At 42.6% G+C, this 18,368-nt stretch overlaps 1 protein-coding gene across 3 annotated transcripts in view; it reads left to right on the top strand.

The window, feature by feature from the left end:
• Dync2h1 (dynein cytoplasmic 2 heavy chain 1) overlaps window positions 1-11,855 on the top strand; it is a 265,134-nt gene extending 253,279 nt beyond the window's left edge. For all 3 annotated transcript variants that reach the window (XM_085844392.1, XM_085844391.1, XM_085844390.1), the window contains 2 exons: window positions 6,409-6,525; window positions 11,533-11,855. In XM_085844392.1, the coding sequence (XP_085700518.1) occupies window positions 6,409-6,525; window positions 11,533-11,691 (276 nt within the window). In that variant the 3' untranslated portion in view covers window positions 11,692-11,855. The remainder of the gene's footprint in view (window positions 1-6,408; window positions 6,526-11,532) is intronic.
• Window positions 11,856-18,368: the final 6,513 nt, after the last annotated feature.

Here is an 18,368-nt window from a genome sequence, read left to right as displayed (position 1 = left end):
GTATGTTGTCAAGCTGCTAATGTGTGCTCTCTCTAGTTTCCTTTTGGAGGCACTCAGAGCTATGAGTTTTCCTCTTAGAAATGCTTTCATTGCGTCCCATAAGTCTGGGTATGTTGTGGCTTCATTTTCATTGAACTCTAAAAAGTCCTTAATTTCTTTCTTTATTCCTTCCTTGACCAAGGTATCATTGACAAGAGTGTTGTTCAGTTTCCACGTGAAGGTTGGCTTTCTATTATTTATTTTGTTATTGAAGATCAGCCTTAGTCCATGGTGATCTGATAGGATGCATGGGACAATTTCAATATTTTTGTATCTGTTGAGGCCTGTTTTGTGACCAATTATGTGGTCAATTTTGGAGAAGGTACCATGAGGTGCTGAGAAGAAGGTATATCCTTTTGTTTTAGGATAGAATGTTCTGTAGATATCTGCCAGATCCATTTGATTCATAACTTCTGTTAGTTTCACTGTGTCCCTGTTTAGTTTCTGTTTCCATGATCTGTCCATTGGTGAAAGTGGTGTGTTGAAGTCTCCCACTATTATTGTATGAGGTGCAATGTGTGCTTTGAGATTTACTAAAGTTTCTTTAATGAATGTGGCTGCCTTTGTATTTGGAGCATAGATATTCAGGATTGATAGTTCCTCTTGGAGGATTTTACCTTTGATGAGTATGAAGTGTCCCTCCCTGTCTTTTTTAATGACTGTGGGTTGGAAGTCAATCTTATCAGATATTAGAATGGCTACTCCAGCTTGTTTCTTCATACCATTTGCTTGGAAAATTGTTTTCCAGCCTTTCATTCTGAGGTAGTGTCTATCTTTTTCTCTGAGATGAGTTTCCTGTAAGCAGCAAAATGTTGGGTCTTGTTTGTGTAGCCAGTTTGTTAGTCTATGTCTTTTTATCGGGGAGTTGAGTCCATTGATATTAAGTGATATTAAGGAAAAGTAATTGTTGTTTCCTGTTATTTTTGTTGTTAAAGTTGGCATTCTGTTCTTGTGGCTGTCTTCTTTTAGGTTTGTTGAGGGATTACCTTCTTGTTGTTTCTAGGGCGTGGTTCCTGTCCTTGTATTGGTTTTTTTCTGTTATTATCCTTTGAAAGGCTGGATTCGTGGAGAGATAATGTGTGAATTTGGTTTTGTCTTGGAATACTTTGGTTTCTCCATTTATGTTAATTGAGAGTTTGGCTGGGTATAGTAGCCTGGGCTGGAATTTGTGTTCTTTTAGTGTCTGTATAACATCCATCCAGGATCTTCTGGCTTTCATAGTCTCTGGTGAGAAATCTGGTGTAATTCTGATAGGCTTGCCTTTATATGTTACTTGGCCTTTTTCTCTTACTGCTTTTAGTATTCTATCTTTATTTAGAGCATTTGTTGTTCTGATTATTATGTGTCGGGAGGTATTTCTTTTCTGGTCCAGTCTATTTGGAGTTCTGTAGGCTTCTTGTATGTTCATGGGCATCTCTTTCTTTAGATTTGGGAAGTTTTCTTCTATAATTTTGTTGAAGATGTTTGCTGGTCCTTTGAGTTGAAAATCTTCATTCTCATCCACTCCTATTATCCGTAGGTTTGGTCTTCTCATTGTGTCCTGTATTTCTTGGATGTTTTGAGTTAGGATATTTTTGCATTTTACATTTTCCTTGATTGTTGTGCCGATGTTCTCTATGGAATCTTCTGCACCTGAGATTCTCTCTTCCATCTCTTGTATTCTGTTGCTGATGCTCGTATCTATGGTTCCAGATTTCTTTCCTAGGGTTTCTATCTCCAGTGTTGCCTCATTTTGGGTTTTCTTTATTGTGTCTACTTCCCTTTTTAGGTCTAGTATGGTTTTGTTCATTTCCATCATCTGTTTGGATGTGTTTTCCTGTTTTTCTGTAAGGACTTCTACCCGTTTGATTATGTTATCGTGTTTTTCTTTAAGGATTTGTAACTCTTTAGCAGTGTTCTCCTGCAATTCTTTAAGGGATTTTTGTGCATCCTCTTTACTGTCTTCTACCTGTTTACCAGTGTTCCTTTGTATTTCTTTAAGTGTGTTATTAAAGTCCTTCTTGAAGTCCTCTACCATCATCATGAGATATGCTTTTAGATCCGTGTCTAGCTTTTCCGGTGTGTTGGGGTGCCCTGGACTAGGCGAAGTGGGAGTGCTGGGTTCTGATGATGGTGAGTGGTCTTGGTTTCTGTTAGTAAGATTATTACGTTTACCTTTCGCCATCTGGTAATCTCTGGGGTTAGTTGTTGTCATTGTCACTGTTTAAAGATTGGAGCAGAAGCTGTGTTCCACTCACCAGCAGTCTCAAAATCCTGTGGCGGGGGTCGTGGGTAGCTGGCGGTACCCCGGTGCTGGTCCAACCGGAAGAGGCCCGTGGTCCTACTCAGGCCGGTTTTCTGCTTCCCTAACTAATGCAGTCTCAGGTCCCGCGCGCAATTGGATTGGAGCACAAGCTGTGTTCCACTCTCCAGAAGTCTCAAGATCCTGTGGCGGGTGTTGTGGGTAGCTGGCGAGTGTCAGCCGACCCTGCGCCCTGGCTACCCCGGTGCTTTTCTGACCGGAAGAAGCTTGTGGCCCTATGTAGGCTGGATTTCTGCCTCCCCAACCAAAGCAGTCTCAGGTCCCGCGTGATTGGACTGGAGCAGAAGCTGTGTTCAACTCACCAGCAGTCTCAATATCCTGTGGCGGGGGTTGTGGGTAGCTGGCGGGTGTCAGCCAACCCTGCGCTCTAGCTACCCCGGTGCTGATCCGGCCGGATGAGGCCTGTGGCCCTACTCAGGCCGGTTTCTGCTTCCCTAACTAATGCAGTCTCAGGTCCCGCGCACAATTGGATTGGAGCAGAAGCTGTGTTCCACTCACCAGAAGTCTTAAGATCCTGTGGTGGGTGTTGTGGGTAGCTGGCGAGTGTCAGCCGACCCTGCGCCGTAGCTACCCCGGTGCTTTTCTGACCGGAAGAGGCTTGTGGCCCTATGTAGGCCGGATTTTTCTCTCCCCAACCAGAATAGTCTCAGGTCCCGCGTGATTGGACTGGAGCAGAAGCTGTGCTCCACTCACCAGCAGTCTCAAAATCCTGTGGCGGGGGTCGTGGGTAGCTGGTGGGTGCCAGCTGACCCTGCGCTCCAGCTACCCCGGTGCAGATCCGGTCGGATGAGCCCTGTGGCCCTACTCAGGCCGGTTTTCTGCTTCCCTAACTAATGCAGTCTCAGGTCCCGCGCGCAATTGGATTGGAGCAGAAGCTGTGTTCCACTCTCCAGAAGTCTCAAGATCCTGTGGCGGGTGTTGTGGGTAGTTGGTGAGTGTCAGCCGACCCTGCTCCCTGGCTACCCCGGTGCTTTTCTGACCGGAAGAGGCTTGTGGCCCTACGTTGGCCGGATTTCTGCCTCCCCAACCAGAGCAGTCTCAGGTCCCACGTGATTGGACTGGAGCAGAAGCTGTGTTCCACTCACCAGCAGTCTCAAAATCCTGTGGTGGGGGTCGTGGGTAGCTGGCAGGTGTCAGCGGACCCTTCGTTCTAGCTACCCCGGTGCTGATCCGGCCGGATGAGGCCTGTGGCCCTACTCAGGCCGGTTTCTGCTTCCCTAACTAATGCAGTCTCAGGTCCCGCGCGCAATTGGATTGGAGCAGAAGCTGTGTTCCACTCACCAGAAGTCTTAAGATCCTGTGGCGGGTGTTGTGGGTAGCTGGCGAGTGTCAGCCGACCCTGCGCCCTAGCTACCCCGGTGCTTTTCTGACCGGAAGAGGCTTGTGGCCCTATGTAGGCCGGATTTCTCTCTCCCCAACCAGAACAGTCTCAGGTCCCGCGTGATTGGACTGGAGCAGAAACTGTGCTCCACTCACCAGCAGTCTCAAAATCCTGTGGCGGGGGTTGTGGGTAGCTGGCAGGTGACAGCCGACCCTGCGCTCCAGCTACCCAGGTGCTGATCCGGCCGGATGAGGCCTGTGGCCCTACTCAGGCTGGTTTCTGCTTCCCTAACTAATGCAGTCTCAGGTCCCGCGCGCAATTGGATTGGAGCAGAAGCTGTGCTCCACTCACCAGAAGTCTTAAGATCCTGTGGCGGGTGTTGTGGGTAGCTGGCGAGTGTCAGCTGACCCTGCGCCCCAGCTGTCCTGGTGCTTTTCTGACCGGAAGAGGGTTGTGGCCCTATGTAGGCCGGATTTCTCTCTCCCCAACCAGAGCAGTCTCAGGTCCCGCGTGATTGGACTGGAGCAGAAGCTGTGTTCCACTCACCAGCAGTCCCAAAATCCTGCGGCAGGGGTCGTGGGTAGCTGGCGGGTGTCAGGCAACCCTGCGCTCCCGCTACCCCGGCGCTGATCCGGCCGGATGAGGCCTGTGGCCCTACTCAGGCCGGTTTCTGCTTCCCTAACTAATGCAGTCTCAGGTCCCATGCAATTGGATTGGAGCAGAAGCTGTGCTCCACTCACCAGAAGTCTTAAGATCCTGTGGTGGGTGTTGTGGGTAGCTGGCAAGTGTCAGTCGACCCTGCGCCCCAGCTGCCCCGGTGCTTTTCTGACCGGAAGAGGGTTGTGGCCCTATGGATTAAATTCTTATGTAACGAAATAGATACAAATAACCCTGTGACTGGCAGTTGTCTTTACTAAAGTTAATGCGTATATGCCATGTGACTTCACCATCTGAAGATGACCATGAGGCATTAAGCAGCAATTATAAAACTTCTTTGTCCTAAGGAGATCTTTGTTTATCATTATATCTCCTTTATGGACTAATGAGACCAGAGCAGTTCTCCAAAATACTTTGGACTAGTATGAATTCTTGTATGATGATAAAAATTTAAAGTTATAAAGGTCTACTCAGATTGATAAATGCTGACTTAGTGATTTACACCCAACTGTTCAACACCAGGCTTCTAAAAAATTTAGATAAGTACCAATACATGTTTAATAAACAAGGTACACTTAGTAAATACGTTTTATAAATTCCTAAGGTCTGTTCAGGTTTTCAGTAGTATGTGTCCAGCTTCTTTGTCTTTGCGCACTTTGTTAAGTTTTAGATATTTGGATAAATTAAGTCATACAAAAAAACCCTGTGATGTTCTGAAATGGTGCATACAAAGGGATCAAAAAAGTTCCCAGTTTCCTATGGACTATATTTGTGGTTTAAAATATACTATATTTACGGTTTAAAGTTTTAATTTTATTTTTTATTTTTATTAGATATTTTCTTCATTTACATTTCAAATGCTATCCCAAAAGTCCCCTATACACTCCCCCCACCCTCCGCCCTGCTCCTCTACCCACCCACTCCCCCTTCTTGACCCTGGCTTTCTCCTGTACTGGGGCATATAAAGTTTGCAAGACCAAGGGGCCTCTCTTCCCAATGATGGCTGACTAGGCCATCTTCTGCTACATATGCAGCTAGAGACACGAGTTCTGGGAGTACTGATTAGTTCATATTGTTGTTCCACCTATAGGGTTGCAGACCCCTTCAGCTCCTTGGGTTCTTCTCTAGCTCCTCCATTGGGGGCCCTGTGTTCCATCTTACAGATGACTGTAAGCATCCACTTCTGTATTTGCCAGGCACTGGCATAGCCTCACATGAGACAGCTGTATCAGGGTCCTTTCAGCAAATCTTGCTGGCATATGCACTAGTGTCTGCATTTGGTGGGTGTTTATGGGATGGACCCCCTGGTGGGGCAGTCTCTGGATGGTCCATCCTTTCGTCTTAGCTCAAAACTTTGTCTCTGCAACTCCTTCCATGGGTATTTTATTCCCTATTCTAGGGAGGGATGAAGTATCCACACGTTGGTCTTCCTTCTTGATTTTCTGTGTTTTGGAAGTTGTATCTTGGGTATTCTAGGTTTCTGGGCTAATATCCACTTATCAGTGAGTGCATATCAAGTGACTTCTTATGTGATTGGGTTACCTCACTCAGGATGATATCCTCCAGATACATCCATTTGCCCAAGAATTTCATAAATTCATTGTTTTTAATAGCTGTTCTTAAAAGGGGAGATTTTATTGTTAACACTCTCTTCCTTGGTTTATAATAATCTTCAGAGTAGTCATTTCAGATAGGTATTCTTCCCATGTTTTAAAGAGGAGGAAACTGAGCTATAACTCATTAATAAAATAAAAAATGTTAGAAGATAGATAGGAACCTCATGGTCATTCTCTGATTAGGCTTCTCTCTCCCACTTTCTGCAAAAGAGTTAATTTGTGTTTTGTTTTTATATTTCCAATTAACCTGACATTTGTAAATTTTTCATAGAATGATAGCTTAAAAATATAAGAACTGTCTAAAGAAAGTTCACAATGAACAAGTTCATATTTTGTATGTTCTCCAAATGTAAGGCCCTAATCTGTTTTCACAGCATTTGGGGCACTGAGCCTTTGATCCTAACCTCCAACATTGTATGCCTGGTGCTTCAGAATTTAGTTTATATTGTCACATTCTCTTCCTTTGTGTGCAGATCAGTGGCCTGTTACTGGAAGGGTGCAGTTTTGATGGCAATCGCCTTTCAGAGAACCAGCACGATTCTCCTAGCGTATCGTCAGTTCTTCCTTGCTACATGGGCTGGACTCCACAAGTAAGTCTTTGGATACACAGTTTCTAATTTCATTGGTTCACTCTTGGAGTTTACTTTTATGCAGGATATCATGGCTTGTATGGTTTTAGTTGGCTTTCCCATTTTACCTGCACTTTAGCAAATTTGTAGTCAAAGCACTTTATTTTTGAAGAGGTAAAGATTTATTAAGCCATTTTGTTTTGTAAACAGTTTTCTTAAAAATAAAAAAAATATATGTAACATATATAATATGTGTGTGTGTGTGTGTGTGTGTGTGTATGATTAGAGCTAACCTTTGAGCTTAAGAACTGGGTGACACTGTGCTATGAGCCTTCCTGTGCACACCTCTTAGACATACAGGTCAATGCCTTTGCATAGTCAGTCAGGGGCACTGAAAGGACCCAGGTGTGGCACTGAAATGAGGATGTTGGCTGCCAGTTGTCAGTGGTGCTTGAAGAAACAGAAAGTAAACAGAGACACAGTGAAACTAACAGAAGTTATGAAACCAATGGATTTAACAGATATCTATAGAACATTTTATCCTAAAACAAAAGGATATACCTTTTTCTCAGCACTTAATGGTACCTTCTCCAACATTGACCATATAATTCGTCACCAAACGAGCCTCAGAAGATACAAAAATATTGTAATAGTCCCATGCACCCTATCAGATCACCATGGACTAAGGCTGATCTTCAATAACAACATAAATAATAGAAAACCCACATACACATGGAAGCTGGACAACACTCTACTCAATGATAACTTGGTCAAGGAAGAAATAAAGAAAGAAATTAAAGACTTTTTAGAGTTTACGGAAAATGATGCCACAACATACCCAAACTTATGGGACACAATGAAAGCAGTCCTAAGAAGGAGCACTACCCAATTTGGTCTGTGAAGCTGCAATTATGCGTATACCTAAACCACACAAAGATCCAACAAAGAAAGAGAACTTCAGACCCATTTCCCTTATGAACACTGATGCAGAAATACTCAATAAATTTCCGCAAAACAGATCCAGGAACACATCAAAATGATCACTTACCACTATCAAGTAAGCTTCATCCTAGGAATTCAGGCATGGTTGAATATATGGAACTCCATCAATGTAATCCACTACATAAACAAACTCAAAAGGAAAAAAAAAAAAACACAATCATTTTATTAGATGCTGAAAAGGCATTTGACTAAATTCAACACCCCTTCATGTTAAAAGTCTTGGACAGATCAGGAATTCAAGGCCCATACCTAAATATAGTAAAAACAATATACAGCAAACCAAACTAACATCAAACTAAATGGAGAGAAACTTGAAGCAATCCCATTAAAATTAGGGACTAGAAAAAGCTACCCTCTCCCTATCTACTCAGTATAGTACTTGAAGTTCTAGCTAGAGCATCTAGACAACAAAAATATGTCAAAGGGATACAAATTGGAAAGGAAGAAGTCAAAGTATCACTATTTGCAGGTGATATGATAGAATATCTAAGTCACTCCAAAAATTCCACCATAGAACTCCTAAACCTGAAAAAAAAAAAAAAAAATTCAGCAAAGTAGCTGGGTATAAAATTAACTCAAACTAATCAGTAGCCTTTCTATACTCAAAGGATAAACAGATTGAGAAAGAAATTAGGAAAATGACACCCTTCACAATAGTCACAAATAATATAATATACCTTGGTGTGACTCTAACCCAGCAAGTGAAAGATCTGTATGATAAGAACTTCAAGTCTCTGAAGAAAGAAATCAAAGAAAATCTCAGAAGATGGAAAGATCTATGCTCATGTATTGGCAGGATTAATATACTAAAAATGGCTATCTTGCTAAAAATAATTCAATGCAATCCCCATCAAAATTTTAACTCAATTCCTCATAGAGTTAGAAAGAGCAATTCTCAAATTCATTTGGAATAACAAAATACCCAGGATAGCAAAAATTATTCTCAATGATAAAAGAACTTTGGGGGGGGGGGAATCGCCAACCTTGACCTCAAACTGTATTACAGACCAATAGTGATAAAAAACTGCATTGTATTTGTTCAGAGACAGGCAGGTAGATCAATGGAATAGAATTGAAGATCCAAAAATGAACCCACACATCTATGGTCACTTGATCTTTGACAAAAGAGCTACAACCACCCAGTGGGGAAAAGACAGCATTTTCAACAAATGGTGCTTTTTCAACTGGAAGTCAGCATGTAGAAGAATGCAAATCTATCCATTCTTATCTCCTTGTACATAGCTCAAGTCGAAGTGGATCAAGGACCTCCACATAAAACCAGATACACTGAAAGTAATAGAAGAGAAAGTGGGGAAGAGCCTCAAACACATGGGAACAGGGGGAAAGTTCCTGAACAGAACACCAGTAGCTTATGCTCTGATATCAAGAATTAGCAAGTGGGACCTCATAAAATTTCAAAGCTTCTTTAAGGCAAAAGACACTGTCAATAGACCAAAATGGCAGTCAACAGATTGGAAAAAGATCTTTACCAATCCTATATCTAATAGAGGGTTAATATCCAATATATACAAAGAACTGAAGCAGTTAGACTCCAGAGAATCAAATAACCATATTAAACAAATGGGGTACAGAGCTAAACAATTCTCAACTGAGGAATACCAAATGTCTGAGAAGCACCTAAAGAAATGTTTAATATCCTTAGTCATCAGAGAAAACAACCCTGAGATTCTACCTCATACCAGTCAGAATTGAAAACTCATGTGACAGCAGATGCTGGCAAGTATGTAGAGAAAGAGGAAAACTCCTCCATTTTTGGTGGGACTGCAAGTTGGTACAACCACTTTGGAGATCAGTCTGGTGGTTCTTCAGAAAATTGGGCATAGTATTACCTGAGGACCCAACTATATATCGCTCCTGTGCATATACCCAAAAGATACTCTAACATATAACAAGGACACATGTTCTACTTTGTTGATAGCATCCTTATATATAATAGCCAGAAGCTGGAAAGAACGCAGATATCCCACCTCAGAAGAATGGATACAGAAAATGTGTTACATTTACACTACTGAATACTACTCAGCTATTAAAAACAATGAATTCATGAAATTCTCAGGCAAATGGATAGAACTAGAAAATATCATCCTGAGTGAGGTAACCCAATCACAAAAGAACACACATGGTATGTACTCACTGATAAGAGGATATTAGCCCAGAAGCTCAGAATTCCCAAAATAAAATTCACAGACCACATGAAGCTCAAGAAGAAGGAAGACCAAAGTGTAGGTCCTTCAGTTCTTCCTAGGGTAACAAAAATACTCATGGGATCAAATATGGAAACAAAGTGTGGAGTAGAGACTGAGGGACAGGCCATCAAGAGACTGCCCCACCTAGGGCTCCATCCCATACACACTCACCAAACACAGACACTATTGTGAATGCCTCTGTTCTGTAGTTCCTGCTGCCAGCAGTGACTAGAACTTTCCATTCTAATATGAAGTTACTTTATTTCTCGAATGAAGCCTTCAGTGGGCTCCTGAAAAATCCCAAGTCCCAACATCATCCGCTGTAGCAAAGGAATGAGGGAAGGGAAGAAGTAGTGGACACAGCAGTGTCCTTTGAGATGTCCTGCCATTGGCATATTACTCACTATTGCTAGTACTTGTGTGCTCCTAACTCATTTTGCCTAAAGCACTAAAATGACATTACATCAGCAGATAGATTAGAAAAGCAGGAAAGCCCTGTAGTGTGCTTGCTCACACACAACAGAGTGCATGAATGATAGCTGGGCCAAACCAGTGTCACATTTTAGACTTAAGCTTCAGTACTGAGATTAGCCAACAGACTAGTTTCTGTTTATTGTAACTATAATGCAGTCACAATATATAGGTTTTAATTTTATATGCATAATATTTTATGCGCTATCATGAACTATTTGCAGTCTTCATGTATCTCATTTTTTTAAATGAGCAGTGTTAATAGTAAATAGTTTTCATAAAATTTTAATTTTATACAAATACCTTAGCCTAGCTAGTCTGATTCTTTGGCCTAATAAAATAAACGTATTTAAGAGGGAACTGGATCATCAATATTTAATGCTGTGTGTTACACAGCACACCTAAGGAACCATAGGCATTTTGGTGTTGGCCAGATCATTGGCTCTGCCTAGGCCTGGATCATTTAAGCTCAGGGACTGAGAGCAAGGCCATTCAGCTTTCCCAAAAGTCTGGAGCCTGAGAGATGCTAAGTAGAATGTCAAATGCCTGAGTCCTCCAACTTGCTCTGAAAAGCAGCAGCTCTGGGAGTGTACCAGAGACATGCACAGTGTGAAACACAAAGGCAGATTATAGCACTTGATTCAATCCATCCCTTCTAACTTGAAGTTTACAGTAGTAATACATGAGGAATGGAAGTTCTTTGTAGGCATATTCCTGCTTAGAAATGTATTTTTATGTTTATAGAAATTTACAGGTAAAACTGTATTTGATTTTCAAAATATTCTAGTATTTTGGGCTAAAGGAAAGTTTTAGAGTGTGAGTGTGTGTGTGTGTGTGTGTGTGTGTGTGTGTGTCTACATCTGTATGTGTGAGAGACAGACAGACAGACAGACAAACAGGAAGCAAGGGAAGGAGGAGATGGAGAGCACAAACAGTTGGGCACATTGTGGAAATCAGAAGACAGCCACCCGAGTTCTTCTTCACCTTTGAGGTGGGTCTTTGTTGTTAACCTCTACTGCACACACCAGCTAGGTGGCCCGTGAGCTCTCCTGTCTCAGCCTCTCATCTCCCTAAGAACACTGGACTAGAGTTGTCTGTACTATGTATCTGGCCTCTATGTAATTATTAGGGACTTGAACTCAGGTCCTCATGCTTGCCAGTGAGCCATTTTCCCAGTTTTTAGGCAAGTTTTTAAAGGAGCCATGACTGGGTATTTGTGGACTGCTGTGGGATATAGGAGCTTATAATAGTAATCTTTAGTTGAAATGTCTAATATCTAATACAGCATAAGAATTGGAACGTGTGAATTTGTTGCTGTATTTTTAGACTATTCTTTTCTTTTGAACAGGGTTCATATGGTCCATATTCCCCTGATGAGTGCATCTCTTTGCCTGTTTATACAAGTGCTGAGAGGGAGCGTGTGGTGACCAACATTGATGTTCCCTGTGGTGGTAACCAGGACCAGTGGATCCAGTGTGGGGCAGCGCTGTTTCTTAAAAATCAGTAGGTCTGAGGCAATTCAGGAGGACTTCACAAAGTGGCAATTGCTGCAGCACTCCACACAGAGCATGAAGTCAGTCTGCATTAGGAATGTTAGTTCAATATATCTGCTGTTCGTTGTTCTTGCTGATGGTCTCCTTGTATTTCTATTTTAATAAATGTGTGACACCAGCACTGTGTACCTTAAAGAAGTTCATATTACAGTGGGTTATTTGGTGGTAGGTATTAAATATTTTTATGAAGTTTACTTTTCAGTAGTTTAAATATTTAAAATTAAAGTTCTATATTTAGGAAATATATTTTAGTTTCAAATAATTGCATATATAAAGTTATTGTATTCTCCTACAGTTTTAAATATGTGTACACACTGCTTTTAAGCATTGAGCAATGTCCAAAAGTATAATGAATGAATTACCTTAACAATTAAACATGATGTCATTTCTTTGTGTACATTAAATGATATAATACATAGTATCCTAACAGTAAAGAGGAAGAATATAGATAATATAGATAATGAAACATAAATTCTGGTCATAGGATTTAGAGTCACCTTCTTTCTATGTGCTTTGGAACTTGTATTTGAGCTCTGCAAGACTCCCTGAAATCCAAGAATGCAGTAGTGTTGCCACTGAGTGACACCTTAGGAGCCTGGATTACATCCAGCTATCTGTCCATGGGAACAGACAGCTCTTGAGGGTTGAGATGTGTGTTGCTGTCAGGCATGTGCAATAGCCACTCTTAGCTACTGTGTGTGTCTGCACTTGGGCCAGTGCTATCGGGTGTTTGTTGTTTTGTTTTGCACTTCCCCCAGTATCAGGAATGAAATTCAGGGTCCAGTACAAGGTAGGCAAGCACTCTACGACTGAGATACACCCCCACACTTGGCATTTATCATCAAAGAAAAGTTGCATACTTAGAGGAGAAATAACAGCTGAAATAAAAGGTAAAAAAGAGACTGTGAATTAAGAATCTCACATTAATACTCAAAAAAAAAAAAAAATTAGAGATAATAGCCCAGAAACCAGAGCAAGGAGTAAAGACATAAAGCAGCGTCAAACAGTAAACAATGGGATCCCATGCATCTGAGTCTTTGCCATCTGTTTCTAAGAAACAGTGAAATGACTAAAGGCTTGGTAAGTGTTACAGCTCTAAAGGGAAAGGTGCCAGGAACCAAGGAAAGCGCAAAGTTACAGCTCACCACAGACCTCAAGCAAGACATTTGTTGGCAGAGAAAATCCAGGAGGATGGCTGCCTTTGATCATCTGAGAAGCAGCAGGAAATTGAGCAGAAGGCAGGGTTTATACAGAGTCTCTTGGAGGTGTAGGGGTTTTCCAGGCTAGAGATTGGTGGGATTTCATTTGAGCTTGAACTTTATACTCTGTAGGGTGGGGGCTGGGTCCAGCTGTTAGAGAAGTTAGTGTTCTGTGGGTAGAAGTCCTCTGGGGAAGTGCCTGCCCACTTGCATACGTCAATGAGCTTACATTCCCTCCTTTTTTGTTTATTCTTGATAAGCAATCAGGTGATTAGATGCAGAGGTGAGGGACACCATTTTCTTCAGACTACTTCCTGCTGACTGGGATGTCAAATTCCTTTAGGTAAACTTACTCTTCAATGTCAGGGTATAACTGAGTGCTGCGGGCCTCGGGCCTCAGGTTGCATAGCTAGGGGCCAGTAATCCTGTAATAACAATGGATTAAAAGTTCAGTGGGAGTGTTCTCCTGTATTTCTTTAAGTGTGTTATTAAAGTCCTTCTTGATGTCCTCTACCATCATCATGAGATATGCTTTTAGATCCGGGTCTAGCTTCTCCGGTGTGTTGGGGTGCCCTGGACTGGGCAAAGTGGGAGTGCTGGGTTCTGATGATGGTGAGTGGTCTTGGTTTCTGTTAGTAAGATTATTACGTTTACCTTTCGCCATCTGGTAATCTCTGGGGTTAGTTATCGTTGTCACTGTTTAAAGATTGGAGCAGACGCTGTGTTCCACTCACCAGAAGTCTTAAGATCCTGTGGCGGGTGTTGTGGGTAGCTGGCGGGTGCTGGTCAGACCGGAAGAGGCTTGTGGCCCTACTCAGGCCGGTTTTCTGCCTCCCCAACCAAAGCAGTCTCAGGTCCCGCGCGATTGGACTGGAGCAGAAGCTTTGGAACTTAGAAGACAGCTCCTAGAGAGAGGAGGCAAAGAAACAGGGAAGTTGTTTCCAATTGAGGGAGAGGAGCAAGTGTCTTAATACCTAGAGAGTCTCCCATGTAGTGGGGCTCCAGAGGGCATAGCAGGCTCTAGGAGCCAGAGTAAGGACAGAAGGATGATTAGAGAAAGTGGAGGGAAGTAGTGGGATGACCGAAGAGGCAAACTCGAGAATTTGTACACAATTCTAGCGGCAGAAGCCAGCAGAAGCAAATGATCCCTGCACTCCTGAAGAGATTAAACCAGTTTCATGAGGTACCAGTTACAGTTCTTGATCTTTGAGCATGAGCCATTGGAGTTCTGTTTAGCAAATTTCCCCCTGTGCCAACGAGTTCAAGGCTCTTTCCCACTTTCCCTTCTATTAGATTCAGTGTATCTGGTTTTATGTTGAGGTCCTTGATCCACTTGGACTTGAGCTTTATACAAGGTAACAAATATGGGTCTATTTTCATTCTTCTACATACAGACAGCCAGTTAAACCAGAACCATTTATTGATGATGCTTTCTTTTTTCCACTGTATATGTTTGGCTTCTTTGTCAAAGATCAAGTGACAGTAAGTGTGTGGTTTTATTTTTGAGTCGAATTCTATTCCATTGATCAACGTGTCTGTCTCTGTACCAGTACCATGCAGTTTTTATCACTATTGCTCTGTAGTAAAGCTTGAAGTCAGGGATTTTGAGTCCCCGAGATGGCTCATGCTCTAAGATCAAGAATTGATAAATGGAACCTCATGAAACTGAAAAGCTTCTGTAAGGCAAAGGACATAGTCAAAAAGACAAATCAGCAACCTACAGATTGGGAAAAAATGTCAGTAACCTCACATCTGATAGAGGGCTAATATACAAAATATATAAAGAACTCAAGAAGTTAATCACCAAAAAACCAAACAACCCAATCAAAAAAAATGGGGTACAGAACTAAACTGAAGAATCTCGAATGCCTGAAATGCACCTAAAGAAATGTTCAACAGGGCTCCCAATGAAGGAGCTAGAGAAAGTACCCAAGGAGCTAAAGGAGTCTGCAACCCTATAGGTGGAACAACAATATGAACTAACCAGTACCCCCAGAGCTTGTGTCTCTAGTTGTATATGTAGCAGAAGATGGCCTAGTCGGCCATCATTGGGAAGAGAGGACCCTTGGTCTTACAAAAATTATATGCCCCAGTATAGGGGAATGCCAGGACCAGGAAGCAGGAGTGGGTGGGTTGGGGAACAGGGAGGTGGGAGGGTATAGGGGACTTTTGGGTTAGCATTTAAAATGTAAATGAAGAAAATATCTAATAAAAAATAATTATACTAAAAAAAAGGAAATGTTCAAAGTCTTTAGTGATCAGAGAAATGCAAACCAAAACAACCCTGAGATTCTACCTTACTCAAGTCAGAATGGCTAAGAGAAAAATCTCAGGTGACAGCACATGTTGGACAGAATGTGGAGAAAGAGCAACATTCCTCCATTGCTGGCAGGATTATAAACTGGTACAACCACTCTGGAAATCAATCTGGAGGTTCCTCAGAAAATTGGAAATAGATCTACCTAAAGGCGCAGTTATACCACACTTGGGAATATACCCAAAAGATGCCCCACCATACCACAGGGGCATGTGCTCCACTATTTTCAGAGCAGCCTTGTTTGTGATAGCCAGAAGCTGGAAACAACCCAGATGTCCCACCACAGAAGGATGGATACAGAAAATGCAGATATTTACACAATGGACTCCTACTCAGCTATTAAGAACAAGGACATCGTGAGTTTTGTAGGCAAATGGATGGAACTAGAAAATATCATCCTGAGTGAGGTAGCTCAGACCCAAAAGGACATGCATGGTATGTACTTACTAATAAGTGAATATTAGCCAAGTTGTGTGTGTGTGGGGGGGAGGTACACAATACCCAAGATAGAGTCCACAGAACTCAAAAATGTCAACAAGCTAAAGTGCCCATATGAGGATGCCTCAGCCCCACTTAGGAGAGAAAAGAAAGCAATCACAAGTGGGGAGGAAGGGAGGGACCTGGGAGGGAAAGTGTACTGGGGAGAGGGGGGGGGAGCAGAACCTGATCTGGTATTGGGTGTGGGGAAAGGACTGAAGCTCTGAAGGCCAGAATAAAGAATGGAAACAGGCAACCTCCGGAGATAGGAGGTTGGGGAGACCCTCTGGAATGCACCAGAGACCTGGAAGGTGAGAGACTCTCAGGACTCAAAGAGAGGGGCCTTAGATGAAATGCCTAAGAGTAGGGAGAGGGAACTTATAGAGCCCACCTCAGCAGGAAGACAGGACATCAAAGTGAGGGATGGAGTTGCCATCCTACAGTCACAACTCTGATCCATAACTTCCTGTCTAAAGGAATTACAAGGATGGAAATAGATGCCTGAGGAAAAGAAGGTCCAGAAACAGGCCCAAGTGGGATCTAGCTCAAGGGGAGGTCCCAAGGCCTGACACTATTACTGAGGCTCACAAAAAGGGACCTATCATGACTGCCCTCTGAAAGACCCAACAAGCAACTGAAATAATCAGATGCAGATATTTGCACCCAACCCCTATTGTTGAATTAGGGAAGGATGAAAGAACCTGAGAAGAAGGGTGATCCTATAGGAGGATCAGTAGTTTTAATTAATCTGAATCCCTGAGATCTTTCAAACACTGGAGCACCAATCAGGCAGCATATACCAGCTAATATGAGCTCACCCATACAGTAGAGGACTGCCGGTTCTGTGTTTATTCAGAGATGATGCATCTAAACCTCAAGAGACTGGAGGCCCCTTAGAGTTCAGGTTGGGTTGGGAGTGGGGACATCCATGTGGAGACAGGTGGCTGGAGAGAAGATATGGGATTTGGAACAGTAGGAGGGTAGATGGGGAAGGAATAAAATATGGAATGTAAATAAATAAATAAATAAATAAATAAATAAGAGAGAGCTAAACCTGCAACTTGAGTCAGTTTAACTTATTGAGACATAGGCATGGCTGAAAGGTAAGTTTGCATCCTCTACCAAGGGAGTGGTGTTTGGTGATCTTTGTATGTTAGCAGGTAGGACAGTTGCTAAGGAGAGAAGACACTAATCAGTGACCCAAAGGTTAACTTCTTTGATTTGTGTATAAGAAATTTGTTGGGACTGGAGAGATGGCTCAGTGGTTCAGAGCACTGACTGCTCTTCCAAAGGTTCTGAGTTTAAATCCCAGCAATCACATAGCTCACAAACATTTGTAACGCGATCTGACACCCTCTTTTGCAGTGTTTGAAGACAGCTATAGTGCACAGTGTACTTACATGTAATAAATAAATATTTTTTAAGAAAAGAAAGACATTTGTCTGTGGCCAGAGGTAACTTCTTGTATATGAATTCATGGAGGTGTAGCTTTAATACCTTATTAAACAACCGTTGTTTTAAAAATCTTATCTTTTATAAACTAAATCCAGCAACAATAGAGCCCAGAGATAAATTCTGAATGCTAGCCATCAAAGTAGCCATAGCAAGCAGTGCCAACAGTGGTAGCTGGCAGCTAGCAGTGTCAGAGAAAGTAAAGTCAAACCAATAAACACAGAACACAGAGAGCTCACACACTCAAAGACCAGTCAGAAATTAAACATGGTGGCCACCATCATTCATATATTCAACTGAGGCTGACTGATTTCCATCTCGTCTCCCATGTTAACAATGAAACTTACAGGAAAACAGTCCTACCTGCAAACAGAAAACAGACAAAACTTTCCAAACAACTAGAATCAGGTGGGTAAGCTACTACATCTCACCTTTTTCCCTGGATGGGAAAGTGGTTTGTAGTTGGATTAGAGGGTTATGATACTTGGCTACAGAGGGATTTGGAGTTTCTCATACCCGGGGATCCAGCAAGGGAAAAAAAGTAAGGGAAAGAGTGTGTCAGGCTGTGGTTTGGAGGAGGAGGAGGAGGAGGAGGAGGAGGAGGAGGAAGAGGAAAAGGAAAAGGAAAAGGAGAAAGAGGAGGGATAGCTGACAAACTTTGAGTCAAGCAGATGTAGGGAGCAAAAGACATGGAGGCTCCCACTTTAGTTAGGAGGTCCCTTGCCAGCAAGGGGATGGGAAAAGTTGGTACCACTAAGAATGAATGGGTAAGGGGACTACCCCTTAAAATACTACGTGGTGGTAGAGTTTAGTGAGGCTGGTAAGGCTGTCCTCCTACTTTGAAAAATAGAGGGAGAGAAGGAGAGGTGGGTCTCACTCACCATCAAGAACAAAAAAGTTCTGCCGGTGTCCAGAAGGATGGAACTAAATAGCACTGATACTGTAATGACTACCCAAGGCCCTCTGTCAGAGATGACAGTGTTTGGACCAAGGGAGTCCAGGCTCCTCGGTCACTCATGGCCACACCTAACAGGTTGGCTAGATGGTGATTTGGGTTTGATATTCTTATGCCATGAAAGACATTGGGACAGTCAAGGTCCTGTGAATGTCCAGAGGACACTGGGTATGGAGGTGATGGCTTCTGAGGATTTGGATAGACCAGAACCCAGTGACCCTCCTTTCCACA

This window comes from Mus caroli, unplaced genomic scaffold, assembly GCF_978045245.1.
Source record: "Mus caroli unplaced genomic scaffold, Mus_caroli_1 scaffold_11, whole genome shotgun sequence".
In the NCBI taxonomy this organism is placed as follows: Eukaryota; Metazoa; Chordata; class Mammalia; order Rodentia; family Muridae; genus Mus; species Mus caroli.
Note: the sequence above shows the minus strand (reverse complement) of the source record. Positions and strands in the feature narration are given on the sequence as shown.